General features: G+C 39.0%; 1 protein-coding gene across 3 annotated transcripts in view; it reads right to left on the minus strand.

The window, feature by feature from the left end:
• The window catches only part of ITGA9 (integrin subunit alpha 9), a 282,149-nt gene that overhangs the window by 20,119 nt on the left and 247,835 nt on the right, over window positions 1-14,195 (minus strand). For 2 of the 3 annotated variants that reach the window (XM_089532642.1, XM_089532641.1), the window contains 2 exons: window positions 13,329-13,448; window positions 10,646-10,747 (listed from right to left, as the gene is read on the minus strand). The exons of the other annotated variant lie outside the window; for it this stretch is intronic. In XM_089532642.1, coding sequence (XP_089388768.1) covers window positions 10,646-10,747; window positions 13,329-13,448 — 222 coding nt within the window. The remainder of the gene's footprint in view (window positions 1-10,645; window positions 10,748-13,328; window positions 13,449-14,195) is intronic. 3 annotated transcript variants of the gene reach the window in all.

Consider the following 14,195-nt stretch of genomic DNA (forward strand, 5'->3'; position numbering starts at 1 on the left):
CATGGCCAAGTCCACTGATTTCAATAGGTTGTGTCACCTCTAAGCATAGATTCAACCATATTGTTCATTACGATCTGAACACAATCCGTCTCGAGATATATATTTCTCTATACAAAGGAGGGTTTTGGAAGTGGAATCACATTCACACAAGTTGTTCACATAATATTTCTGATGTAATGCATGTAGTACATTTAAAGCCCACACAGGTGCCTGCACATTTAAATACACGTCTTGATTAGTAGATTTCTTGTCTTCCAGGCAAGCTATCCATGTTCTATTGTTCCTAGCTAAAAAACTTCATGAATAAAATTATCCACTTTCTGCATCAAGAGAAACCACATTTTTAAGCTGTATAAGCCAAGCAAATCAAGACCTATGTTGAAGTCAACCTACTTGGCCCTTCCTTACTTGTGTCAGCAATGTCAGCAAGCATTGACTATACACTTTCAAGCTGTAGGAGGACAATCAGTCATGTCAACAGGTGCATTTTGAAGAACTACAGTGCCAGAAGCGCTGTATCACATCCATTTATTTCCCTTTTAAAAATCTGAAGATCAGACCTGTGACCAGTATTTCCATTTAAAGGAGTGCCAAGAAGGAAATCATGCTTGAAGTCAACCTGTAGCTGGCAATTTTCCCTACAATTTATACTGTATCAATATACAACTCGTGGGAGTAAGTCCTGTTTACCTTATTTGTGTAACTGTGTATAGTACTGCACTGCCAACAGTAAGCTGACATTACTTGAACACCATTATTTTTCTAAAAACACTTAAAAATAAAGGGCAATTTTGATGTTGCTTTTGTTACTGCTCCCACTTTTAAAACATGTGGTATTAGTTGAATTTTGAGGAAGGGCTAGCATTATATCTGATTTACCAGTCTATTATTTATCAATCTGCTCAAACCCTGCTGACCTATTATACCAGGGTGTTATTATAGCTATATTCTTCATAGGAAGAAACGTGAATTTAACTTTGACCAAGATGTAGGCTCTTCTCAAATTCATAGTGAAATTAGATAATACAAAAATAATTCAGTACTTTTGCAAATGAATTTCTTGATGGAAAAAAACATCGACATGAACTATTATTAGAAAGTTTCTTGCTTTGATGATGGAGAAGTTGCTCGGCTTGTGTTTTTCCACTGCAATGGGTTCAAACCTTCTGCCAAGAAAACAAGAACAAAGACCTATACTATTAAAACATAGGATTTTACTTTAAATAGTAAACCCAGTTGGTACTGACGACATTGCTATTATGAGGTGCTGATCTTGAGCAGAGTGGACAGCTCCAGGAATCAGAAAAAAGCGCAATGTAAACAGACTTGATACACGAGGTGGATATTTTTAGTAGTGTAGTAAGATGGGAACTTTTTACTACACAAGGGAATTTCAAAAGAAAATGAGCATGTGCTTTATCATCTACGTGACTGCATAGATTATGAAAAGCTATGGCTTGCTCTTAGAGGAATGGGTGTGCCACTTCACCTGATTGTCTTAATGCATAGCCTGTACTCAGGACAAGAGGTTGAATATGGAGAGACAGAATGGTACCCAATTGATAAAGGAGTAGGGCAAGGATGCACTCTATCACCATATCAGTTCAACATGTATGCAGAAAATAACATACGCAGAGCAGGCTTACACTCCGAGGCAGGAGGAGTGAAGATCTGAGGAAGAAACATTAACAACCTTATAGATATGCAGATAACACTATACTACTAGCAGAAAACAACAAAGATCTGGAACAATTACTAAAGAAAGTTAAAGAAGAAAGTGCTAAGATAGGCTTAACACTGAATATTAAGAAAACAAAAATAATGACCACAGAAGAACTACATGAAATCATCCTAGGCAATGACAAAGCAGAAATAGTTAAAGAATTCCCATACCTTTGATCAAACATTGATCAGAGTGGATATGGCAGTCAAGAAATCAGAAGACTAGGAATGGGAAGGGGAGCTGTGAAATAACTAGACAAGATCTTAAAGTGCAAAGACAACACTGAATATTAAAGTTAGGATCATCCAAGCCACTGTATTCCCCATCGCTATGTATGGATATGAGAGCTGGAGAAGAGTGCTGAGGACACCATGAATGGCCAAAAAGACAAACAAATGGATCCTAGAATAGAAAAAGCTTTAAAAAGCTAAATATTTAAGAATGTTTTTTAAAAAATAAGGAAATTCACATAGGAAAATCTATCAGTGGGAATTTATTAGCCAGTAAATAAAGCCTCCATGTAGAGAGGCAGGATAGGAGATCCTGGAAACCAATAACCAAAACATTTCACTTTTGTTTCTGTTTCTGACCACCCAAAATATTCTGTCTGTCTGCTACTATAAATGGAATATTGGACTAGATGGGATCTTGGCCTGATCCTAAAAGGAAATAGTTTTTTTAAAAAAATTTAAATAAATATTTGGTTCATTTTAGTAAGTGTGATCTACCACAGGGAAAGGCCACAATTTTGCCCAGTGGCAGCATATTATGAGGGGCAGTGCATTTGGGGCTCTGTGTATATACATATGTAGCCTGAGGGCAGGGAACCGTCCAATTAAAAAGATTGTATGTACAGCACTGTGTAAATTTACAGCGCTTTATAAATAAAGGTTAATAATAATAATAATATGTATGCACATACATATGCAAATGAATATCCCTTCCCCTGCCCTCCTCTTAAATATATATTCATCCACACATAGAAGAACACATACAAATGTCAATCTGGACTGTGCTGAGAGCCTTGCCTCAGTCCCACAGCAACCCTAATGGACATGATTTGTCTTTCCTATTGTTTGGCCAGAGTGAGAGGCTCACTAGAAAGAGTTCCAGATAAGCATCTTGCTCCCACTAAACTCAAAAGAGAGTTTCTATACTTCCTGACCAAGACTACTGCTCCAAGCAATGGGGTCTGGTGTAAATCCATCTGAGGCCATGGCTAATTTTAACAGAACTCTTCAAGGTGTTCTACCTATTTAGGAATAGGGTTCAACAGCAGGAGGGCTCCTTTAAAACATGAGGCTCTTTGACACTTCACAAATACAGCAATATGATTCCACTTCCACTGCCATGGCTGCATCTTGCGGAATTCTGGTGTTGGTAGTTTGGTGAGGCATTAAACCTCTTTGGCTGGGGATTCTAAATACCCCTCCCTAAATTGCTAATCCCAGAATTCCACTGGAGAGAACCATGCCAGTTATGATGGAATCATAGCACTATATTTGGGCAATGTGTGAGGGCCACGAGAGGGGATTTACTGCCCCACTGATATGATAGCCACCAAATGCCACTGTCTCCAAAGTATGACCCCTTTCCACAAAGTGGGAAACCTTAAAAGTATGGAAGCCTAGGCCTTGAAGCCTACTACTCCTTTGATCTGTCCAGAACTTATGCAGGACAAGTGGGTAGTGCCCTGGTTTCAGGGATCATGAAGCTCCTTGGAGAGAGTGCACTGTCCATGGACTGGAGCTAGGTTTGGAGTTGCAATCGAACAATCTGTTAAAAAGCAAAACTTGATCTCTTCTTTCTTGGCCTCCTCAATAGTAATATCTCCTCTAGGACAGTTAATACAAAATGCACTTAATGCTGTCTTAGAACTGACATATATTATGGCTGATACAGGAGAAAGAAGGAATGGGTTGAGAGAAGACTATAGGCCTAAATAAAATTAAACGGCTATAAAAATGTGGAGTGAATTAGAGACTTGTATTCATGCTTTGAACCAATGCCCAAGAATTTGACTGCAAAACGAGATTCATTCTAGAATGCCAAGGAAAGAAAACGCCATCTTATAGTGAAGCTTGAATTCCAGCATTATTTAGCTTTTATGTTTCCCACCACACTCAAAAGTTCTTATAGCAGATTTATTTAGTTTTTATATCTTATGCTACATTAAACAGCCCTTTCAAGAGAACTTACAGGACTGTGTTAAATAAGCATTTTTAACCTCAACTAGAATTTATTTAGAAATAAATTTACAATGAGGTTTGGCAGTTGACAGTGGTGGGGAGAAGTCAATGATTGTTGTAAGCCTGTCTTGCTCAGGAACTTATATATTTAAAAGTGGCCAAAAGAAGCCTCATAGAAGAGGAAAGTCCACCTGGGCTTCAGTATTTCATGTAAAGGAAATGGAAAGAGGTGTCTATGGTTCCTTGCCAATGTCGTCATGGCTAGTCAGCCATGATGAGCCTATGTTCAATTGATTTCAATGGCTCTATCAGGTGTATCCTATCCACATTTCAGTATTAAATCTCATCAGTTAAATCTCATGTCCATGAAACAAGAGGCTAAAGAAAGATGGGGGGAATGCTTGGGACCAGAAGTGTTCTGTATTTCAAATTTATTTAAATAAGCATCATGAGATATAATGAGGCTGGCAACAGACAGAGGAGCTGTGACATGGCAGGAGGCATGGATTTGCACCAATTCATAGGTCCTCATGTTTCTCTCCAGTTGCTTTACTCTCCAGCCTTCCAAATACAGTACAGATAAATAGCATGCTATTTATGTTGTAGCTCAAAAGGTTTTGGATTTGGGAGTGTTTCAAATTTTGAAATTCTGGATAAGGGATATTCAACCTGTATGAAACTGAATATGTTCAAGCATTTTGAAAGCTGGGGTACATAAGCACGAGGCAAACTGCAAGCTAGAATGTGAACTACATGATATTCTCTGAAGATGCCAGCCAAACATCAGGAAGAAACTCTTCTAGAACATGGTCACATAGCCCGAAAAAACCCACAAAAAACTATGGTTGCCAGCCATGAAAGCCTTCGACTTTACATGATATTCCTCATTTTCATTTAGAGAGGAACCTACTGTAGCTATAAAGGTAACTTAAAAATTACCATTACATCACAAACTGAGTGAAATTATTTCTCATTCAGTGGTGTCAAACCAGACTATTTCTGCAATGCAGATGCAGCCTTAGTTATACCTCCCTTGATGGAAAAACAGATTAATTATAACTAACTAGTTATTGTACTTTCAGGTTCTGCGATGGATGGAAGATAAACTGATATCGTAAAAAAATCTTTCAAATGGAGAAAACCTCAAAAGGAAAGGGAACAGGACAGTGGACCAAAACTTTTGTTATATTTGAGTAATTGTTGTTGCACAATCTGAATGTTTCCCTTCTGCATTCTGTGAGGGCGGGGATTATGACTACCTGGAGCCAAGCCACACATCTTAATTTGTGCTTTCCTGAGTATGGACCAACATAAAGAATACTAATCCAAGAGAAGCCAAGAGGCATATGAAAATTGCATGGCTGAATATTAAAAACTAGCATTCATATTAGAAAAGAATGAGATTATACACTGAGGTTTCAAAACTACATCATGTCCAACATGCTCCTTTTCAGCTTATGCTTCCCAGAAGCCAGTCATCTGCTGACTAAAGACTGTATTTCTTTTTCTACTATACAAAATTAACCATAATGGTTATGACACAGAACTGTTTAAGAAATCCATTCTGGCAGCAAGAATAATTTATTTTAAAACCATTAAATAGAAATATTCCATTCCATTTATGCTTATATGGTATATATCATTCTTTCTCAGTCCTTTTTTTATAATATAATAGATGATAAATTTATCATTGTAATGCATTGTGTCTGGAAGATCATGATCTAAAATAATTGTATATCCTGCAACTATCCAGAGAGATCTAGACTTCTGCAGTATATAAACTTGGGATCTGGTTGTTCAGAGAGCCCCAATCCCTGTATGAGAAACATTCCATCACCTAGACTGTTTATTAGGCATGGTCCTGCTTACACTCTCTTAAACAAGGAAATTAAGACTAAAATTAAGACATTTACCTGAAAGTCATCTCTCTGATACTGATGGGTGGGTGTTGTTGTACTGATGGGCATTTTGTAATAACATGATCTGGGAGCTCTACACACACACACTCACACACACATACATACAGAGGTTGTGTTACCATCATAAAGCACATGGAGGTGGCTCTCAAGTCACACATGGTTTCATGTAGTTTGAGGGCTGCTTTCAGGTGTCCCTTGTAAACCTTTGGTGCACTCTCTAATGCTTTTAATGCTGCTCTTTTCGGGAATTTGGCTTCTGCTGCCAGGCAGATGTGAGCATCATGGCCAAATGCTGACTGGTGTCCAGTGGTATAGAAAGGGCAAATTTGTAGCTAGCAGAGTTGCTAGATAGTTTTGCTTTAGCTTGGAGGTCTCAGTCTGAGCAAAGGTAGAAGGGCTGGAAACCAAGCAGGGGGACTAAGCATTTCTTCGAGAAGCCTGTTGTACAGTTCTCATAACTATTAGGGCACTTGCACACTTCTATTTACTGGGCTTTATAATCCTTGGGAGTTCAAGGGGTGCACCCTGTTTCAGGGACTCCATTTAGACAGCCATGGGGAATATTTCTGTCTCTTCCTCACACGTTCCCTTGTTGCCCTCAGCTTACTTCAGTTGCTGCAAAATTTCAGAGTGCAAAAATAGTTTGTACTCAATAAACTTAACAGGGAGGAAGGGACTTGGAGTGAGGTGGGGAATCTTGCCCTTCCCAGTAGACTCAGGCAAAAGGGAAGTGCTGAAGCATCTCCTAGCATATCTGATTAAAAACCTTTGCCATCTTGATTACACTTCGGTGTTTCATGGCCACATGTGTCCCAGTTTTCATCAGTGAAATTTTGGAAGGTGTGTGCATCCAAGTGGTGTGTGAAATACAGGGACACATAGACACATATCAACAGTCAGTATTAGAAAACATGTAAACTACTTTAAACAACATGTAGCAAAGGTTTTTACTAGTTAAACCAGGGAAATCAGGGAAGTACATAGAGTGGGATTTTCCGCAAGTCCCCAAAAACCAATAACTGTTTCTCAAAATCATCCCTTCACAAAAGCACTTTTTGAAAAATGCTGCTATTTTCAATACACACAGTTGCTTATAATATATAAGCCTTGCATGTGCCTCTCCACCCCACAGCCTCCCTTTTAGTATTGTTCATCTAAAAAGCATGAGAACAATCCAATTAATCCCTTTTAAAAGCTGTGTAGTATTAAAAAATCAGCCTGTGTGTGTCATGAGTGTGGTGATTGTGTGGAAAATCCTACTCTATGTGCTTATCAGACTTTATTGGATTAGGTATCAAGCCATCTTTGGTAGATGTTGTTTAAAATAATTTCCAAGTTTCCTAACAGCGGCTGGCACACCAGTCCTAAATGTAGTACTTGGAAGTGTTTTCAATGGAACATGCTTCCAAGCAAATGTGGTTGGGATCACAGCCTAAAACAATTTGGCTGCCATTTTGAATGCATCCTGGGGGCTTAGAGCCACAATTCCAATTACACTAGATGAAACCAGGAATTAGAGGTATTCCCAAAGACTTAACTACCTCAAATGGCATTAGAGATATTTAGATTTAAGGTGGGCCAGAATTTACTGCACTGTGAATGAACAAGGATGGCATACAGTTGTTTGCACAGCACTGATCTTAGGATGTCATTCCAGGTCTCCCAAAGAGTACCAAAAACTGGCACACATTACTGTAATAAGATAAGCATTACTGGCAAATGATGCAGCATGTGATGCATAGCAGAGAAGCATTCCAGTCCTTTAGCTGATGGAATCCAGCATCTCTTCACAGCAAGTGATAGAAATGTGTCCCTAAGCAACTACCTCTAGTCAGACTATCCTTTGGTCAACAGTCTGTAGTTTTAAAAGTAGCTGAAAAATTGGGATGACAAAAGGTTAATTGGTCTGTTTTTGCCAAACCAGAATAGTTGAAGGGTACAACTGCAGATTTCCCTGTGGAAAATTCCTCCATAGGGAGAAATCTGGTCATCGTCTACCCCGCAATATACACATCTTTGAAATCTTGTAAGGGAAAATGGGTAGGGGTCAATCTGAAGCAGAAAAGCAGCAGGCAAGGAAAAACTGAGCACCTCTTTTTAAAAAAAACTGTTTCTTATTTATCTGCTCTAACTTGCCCTTTCTACAACAGCTCTGCCTCTCTCCCCCCCCCCCACCGCTTGCCACTTCAAGACTACCTGGGGGCATACTATATGTTTTCTTGGAATGTTTAGCTGTACATAGTTGCTCTTAGTTGTACGTAGCTGTACACTGGACTACCTCTGTACTAAGTTTGGAAACTTTAGTTAGTTCAAAACACAGCAGCCAGGAATGATCATATTATACCAGTATTATACATTATAATATATAATATTATATATTATATAGGTATGTGTTTGACCCTTCCTGTATGATCTACCTCATATACAGGTCCTGTGGTGGACATTTATTCTAATCAGCCAGGCAACTGTCAGCCAGAGGACTTTTTCTTCAGCCACCCCTAGACTGTGGAATGACCTGTCAGAAGAGATTTGACAGCTCAATACACTGTCATCAGCCTCTTCCAGAGGACCTATCCAGATGATTTTTCAATTATGAATTTTACATGATGAATTTTAAATGTAGCTTGTTTTAGAATGTATATGTCTGATTTTTTAAAACTTCTGTATGTTTTTATTAATGAGTTTTAATTGATATTGTGCATTGTTTATTTGTTGTTCTTCCCCGCCTCAATCCATGGGGACAGACAGGTAATAAACTGAGGTTGTTATTTCAGTATCCAAGTATACAAACAAGCATAATTTATTTTCTTCTTTTTCTTTTTTACACTTAATTTTAGGTCTCATCAAGTTTTTAAAGCTGTATCATAAACAAGCAGCAATTTTTTTTTAAAAAAAAATTGGATAATACTTTTTCTCAAATCCTCCTGAAACAGAAAAAAAACCTTTGGAATATTTTAAATATCTACATTAAGCAGGTTTTGCAAGAGAGAGCAGGTATTATCACTAAAAAGACTCTACTCTAAAGACATTAAAGAGACATATGGGGAGACCTTGACTGCTTAGGGTTTATTTCTAAATACAGTTTTACTTATTTTGGACAGATGTGGCTTCTCCTTAGATAGGGCCACAGACTTTCTTAACTAAATGAAAAATAAGAGCTTACAGAAATATACAGGAATACCTCAGCTAAGAAAGCTTCTGACAAATAAAGTACAGTTGTCCCTTCCAATTCGCAGAGAATTCATTCTGCCCCCCCCCCCCCACGCACCAATCTGGAAAATCACACATAGCCAAGGCCCATTGATTTGAATGGCAGCGTAAGGGTGCGCACACCATTTTGTCCCTCCTGCTTGCTGTCCATGAATAATCGAGACTGCAGAATCCAAGTCAGCAAATTGGGAGGGACGACTGTATTTTTACTAAGGGTTTTTTTTTGCTCCCAGTCCCCCTTTTTCTCCTTATCTTCTGTCTGAGTGCAAACTTTTTAGCAGCAGCAGCAGTACTAGGAGAATGGTTGGAGAAACACAGGCTATCACTGTTGTGTTGAAGCAGTGGATCTGCAGTAAATAATGTAAAAAAAAAGTGTGTGTGTTTTTTAAGCTGGGAAAAATGGTATTTTGCTCTAGCTGATATTAGTGTAGCTGTTTGTGCCTACCTAGAGCATGCAAGGCAAACAGCAGATACCACCAGAAGCCCTTACTAAGAATGCACAAACAGAAAATAAAGAGAAAAGGGAGAAGCAGGCAAGCCTGCCACACCAGCTACGCCCAACATGTTAAAAACAACATAGATCTATTATATTCAGCCACTGAAACGGAAATCATAAGAAAAGAGGAAGCTGGGGAAAGAAAGAAATAATCCCTGGGTGCATTTTAGAAGAAGCTTACAAGTCAGCTCTAAACAGTTCAAAATGTTTTTGTTTACTCAGGCAAGATTTACCTGATCTGGTTGTCATGTTTATCTTGCCCCTTGTACCAAACTAAAGAAATAATGTCCCAAAAGATGTCTATTTCATTAACCAAGGTATATCTGTACTTAAATTAAGTGGTGGATAAGAAGCAACAGTCTTATCTATCCACTCTTAAAGACCTTTAAGACTTATTTATGGTTTTATAATCTTATAATAATATTAAATATTTTACTTTATAAATTGCTTTGGGAAGAATGAAACCCTGAAAGGTAGCTAGGAGATTCACCAATTAATTAACCAAGTAATGGAGAGAAGGACATGCTGCAACATTTGAAGCCAAAAGGAGAGATGGCTTTAACTCTAAATAGTTCATTCACTTGCCTGTTCCTTTTGAGCCTCAATAGTTAATAAAACAATAGTTGCAATCTGAAACACACTTACTTAGAAGCAAGTCTGTGGGACTTAATTCTAAGGAATTCTAAGGAACATGCTTAGGATTGCACTGCAACTATTTTAAAATATGAACTGATCTTCCAGAAGTGGGCATCTTTCTTGAATTTCCAAAAACCTGTGTTAGATTAAAGCAGGCTTCATGCTCACCCTGGGAAACTGAACTTATTGCTTAAGGCACATTTCAAGCCTTTACAACTGGGGGTACCCACAGCACAACATGCATTAATGTATTCTGAATGACATTATTTGCAAAAGGGACCTGGCTTATCACAGCAAGCAAAACCACAAGAGGATTGTAAGGCAACAGTACTGCTGGTAAATTCAAAGAAAGGCACGTTCATTCATTTTTGTAGGCTAAGCTTAGGTCTGGCCACAAATTCCTCACTCAGGGTAGGCTAATCTAATGCATTCCATATGTGCAACAAGCTACCTTTCAAATTCATTCACTCACCGTTGCATCTTCTGAATTCCCGTTGGGTACTTCTACTGCCCGGATGGTTGTGTCCACCCTCACCTTTGCTCTTGTTATGAACTGAATGACAGATGAACTGTCCTAAGGATTGAAGAACAGTCAGTTGAGGAGAACTGTCAAACACATCGCCTTGAAAAACTTTTAACTGCTGGCTCTTTTATGGCCTTAAAACAGAGTCAAAGTCTACAAAGCACTATTGCAGACTTAACTCCAACTCATCCCATTAAATATGATATGCTGAAGTACTGTTTTCTTCATTTTCAAAGTTGGATCTGATCTGGATGAAAAATGCTCCCATCCAGATACATTGCCCAATTAAAGGAATGGTACATGATGCCAAACACCACCAGCAAAGAACATCTTAACCCAAATGATTACCGCATATGGTAATTAGGAACAGATATTGAGATGCAATTACTAAAATGCACTTGCATATAGTATCAGATAACATGTTTTTTATTATTAAAATAAATCCTGGTGTGACACATTGTAAAATATATATATATATATATAAATGGTGGGTTGTTTTTTCTTGAAAGAGTGAACCTCTCTCATATTTCCTACAAAGATTTTAAACATAAATGGCCCAGCTGGTTAATCTTTTAAGACATTGTTGAATCACATGCCCTCTACTGGTCTTAAATCAGCATTTCAGTATCTTCCAAAACAATTTATATGGTAGTGAAGCTATTTGATGTGAAGGACCAGCAAGGGTCCCTGCCCCCCAGTCTGCCAGGGACTGGCAACATATTTGTGCCCACTGCCTACAACTGTTTCTTTCTCTTCTGGAAATTTATTACAGACTGGCAGCCACTACTTCACTGACTGACACTGATCCATGGATCACCACTTTGAGTAGCACTGATTTAGAACACAAATAGCAGTATAACTTCTGGGTGGTGTTAGTGACAGAATATATTACAGGGCCACCCCAAGAGATTTTGCTGTTTGATGTAAAGAAAAGATGCAAATCTTCCCCATACCATACACAAAAGCTGACCTGATTGTCAGTTGAATCTTTTCTGGTTATGGGATAACATTCTCTACCATACTGGAGAAAAACAGACCAGTTTAGAGGGAGATGACAAGCTGTGTGGTATACATAGTTTTTTTTCCCTCCAAGAGAGAGGAATGGCAGAAAGACTCAGGAGGAAAAGCCAGAACATTCCTGCTGCACAGGGATATAGCTACTGGGGGCAAAATCAAGGCCTTGCCCACACCAATCATGCCCCCCATGAAATTCTCCTTCAGTCTCCAAATTTCTAGCATTTGAGTTATTATAAATTTCAACTGACCACTTAGATATATAGTTTAGATAGTCAAAGCAAAGGGACAGGCAAAGTTACTAGTGGAGTGCAAACACAGCAAATACTGGAATTTTGTGTATTTATAATTACTGGTGTTTCACTTTCCACATTGCTAGAAATTTGAGGACTGAAGGAAAATTGCATGGAGCAGAATTCTTATAAGAAGATCAATGCCCTCCTTGTGCCCTCTTACCTTACATTGTGCTACACATCTCCAGCTGCCCCGAGCATATGCCACCTGAAGTGGCTGGAATGGTAGGGCTGGCCTTAACCTGGCACTTGGACCAATGTGCCTTGGCACTAACATCATCAGGAAGTGTGAACTAACAATACTCTTGCTGTGCGTGCGTGTGTGTGTGTGTGTGTGTGTGTGTGTGTGTGTGTATATGGGGTCCATTAGATGCATTTGCACTGCTTAGCATACATGGTACATTTTTGGTATGCTGCTTCCAGTGCAGGATTTTAAGGATGAAACAAAGCACACAAGGATAAGTTCACCATGTTATATAGGGAGAAGGAGAAAGAAATTGCCTCGTACATATTTATTTATTTATTTATTTATTTTATTGTTATCCCGCCTTTCTCCCAAAATGGGACCTAAGGCGTCACCTGACACAAACCCTTATTACAACTACAATGTCTTAAAAGTTTATGAACTAAGGGGCAGTACGAACAGCCCTGAGGGGGCAGCTTCCAGACGCCCCTTCTTCAGCCAGATCGGGGCCATGGGCACAAAAGGAGCCCTGGAAAGGGTGTGATAGCCACAGCGCCGCAATTATACAGCACTCCTTCGGTGCTGCATCTTCCAGACGCAGCACCAGAGGAGTGCTGTAATGCTGCGCCCTATGTAGAGTGGCACACAACATCACAGCGCCCTGGGGCATCACCTCGACTTTGCTCCCAGGCTAGCCCCCACCCCCGTTCCAGGTCATCCTCCAATATAGAGAACCCTCACTTAAGTGGCTTTAAGAAAGGAACATGGCAGCAGGCACATGTAGTAGTCCCAAGGCATATATCTTCACTCAGACAGAATGGGCACAATGTGTCTAATTGTGACAGCTGCATAACTTTGTTTGAGGGCTAAGGGATGTTTTAAGTACAAAGCTGGGCACCTCTGCTAGTTTAAACCACATATTTATGTGTTGTTTGGTTTTTATAGTGTAAAAAAATTCACAGCCACGGTCCTTAGGGGTGTGAAATATCAGAGGTATATAAATGCGTAACAGTTCTTTTTAAATTTTCTGTTTCTAAGTTCTGCTCAAACAGAAGCATGTAAATAATTCCAGTTTAATTCTCACCATGTGCTAGATTATGCAGAGAACACTTAAAATTATAATTCAGACAGTGTCACTCACCTTTTTTAGTATTTCAGTATTCAATAGCATCTGGACATCTATACTGCGGGATTCTGCTTTCGCTAGTGAGCTTAAATTGCAATGTATAATTAAGCAAGGCCTGCCTGGTCTTTCACAATCCTAAGGGAGACAAGCAGAAAGCTGTCAAGCAAATAAAGGGAAAGGGAATAAAAAGTAGCCACTGCTCAGATGTTGTATTTAGGATAACATTAGCTGTATTTTTTGTTAACTCTTGTTCAACTTCATGAAAAATATCTCCTTTATCCTTTGATAAAGCAGCTCCTGTTTCCCACTTCTCATTAGTCTCAGACAGGCTGGCCAACAGGAAGGCATGATTGGAGTATGGTTCAACAACATTTGCAGTGCCACAAGTTCCTCATTATGATACTAAGTTTTACAACTTTCAGAATGACAGCAAAAATCCATATAGCCATATAGACACACACTTCTGACATTTACACTGACTCTATGCAGCAGTATAGAATGGAATAACCTGCCACCCTCACACCCCCTTTTTGGCTGCAATTCTACCAACTTACTCCAATGAAGACACTCCCTTGAAATCAAAGTAACTCTACTCCTGAGTAAATATATAGAGGATTCCTTTATGTAGACTGCCATCAGTTATTCCTTAATAGATAAAAGGAATACTGAAGGAAGGCAATTAGATGACTATGTTTAGAGAAGATTTATTAATTTGAAAAAATTTGCTTTCTAATTTATACTTCAATCTAACTGTGGTTTGGCATCTCCCCTCCCCCATTATAATACATACTAGAAAAGTGATTTTAAACATGTTGCACAAGGAGGCATCCAATGCCTCCTTGTCCATTGTCATTGTCCTGGGTGTGCCAGGGCAGCCAGACG

Source organism: Sceloporus occidentalis, unplaced genomic scaffold (genome assembly GCF_023333645.1).
Source record: "Sceloporus occidentalis isolate IW3139 unplaced genomic scaffold, rSceOcc1.0.p SCAF_7, whole genome shotgun sequence".
NCBI classification, from domain to species: Eukaryota; Metazoa; Chordata; class Lepidosauria; order Squamata; family Phrynosomatidae; genus Sceloporus; species Sceloporus occidentalis.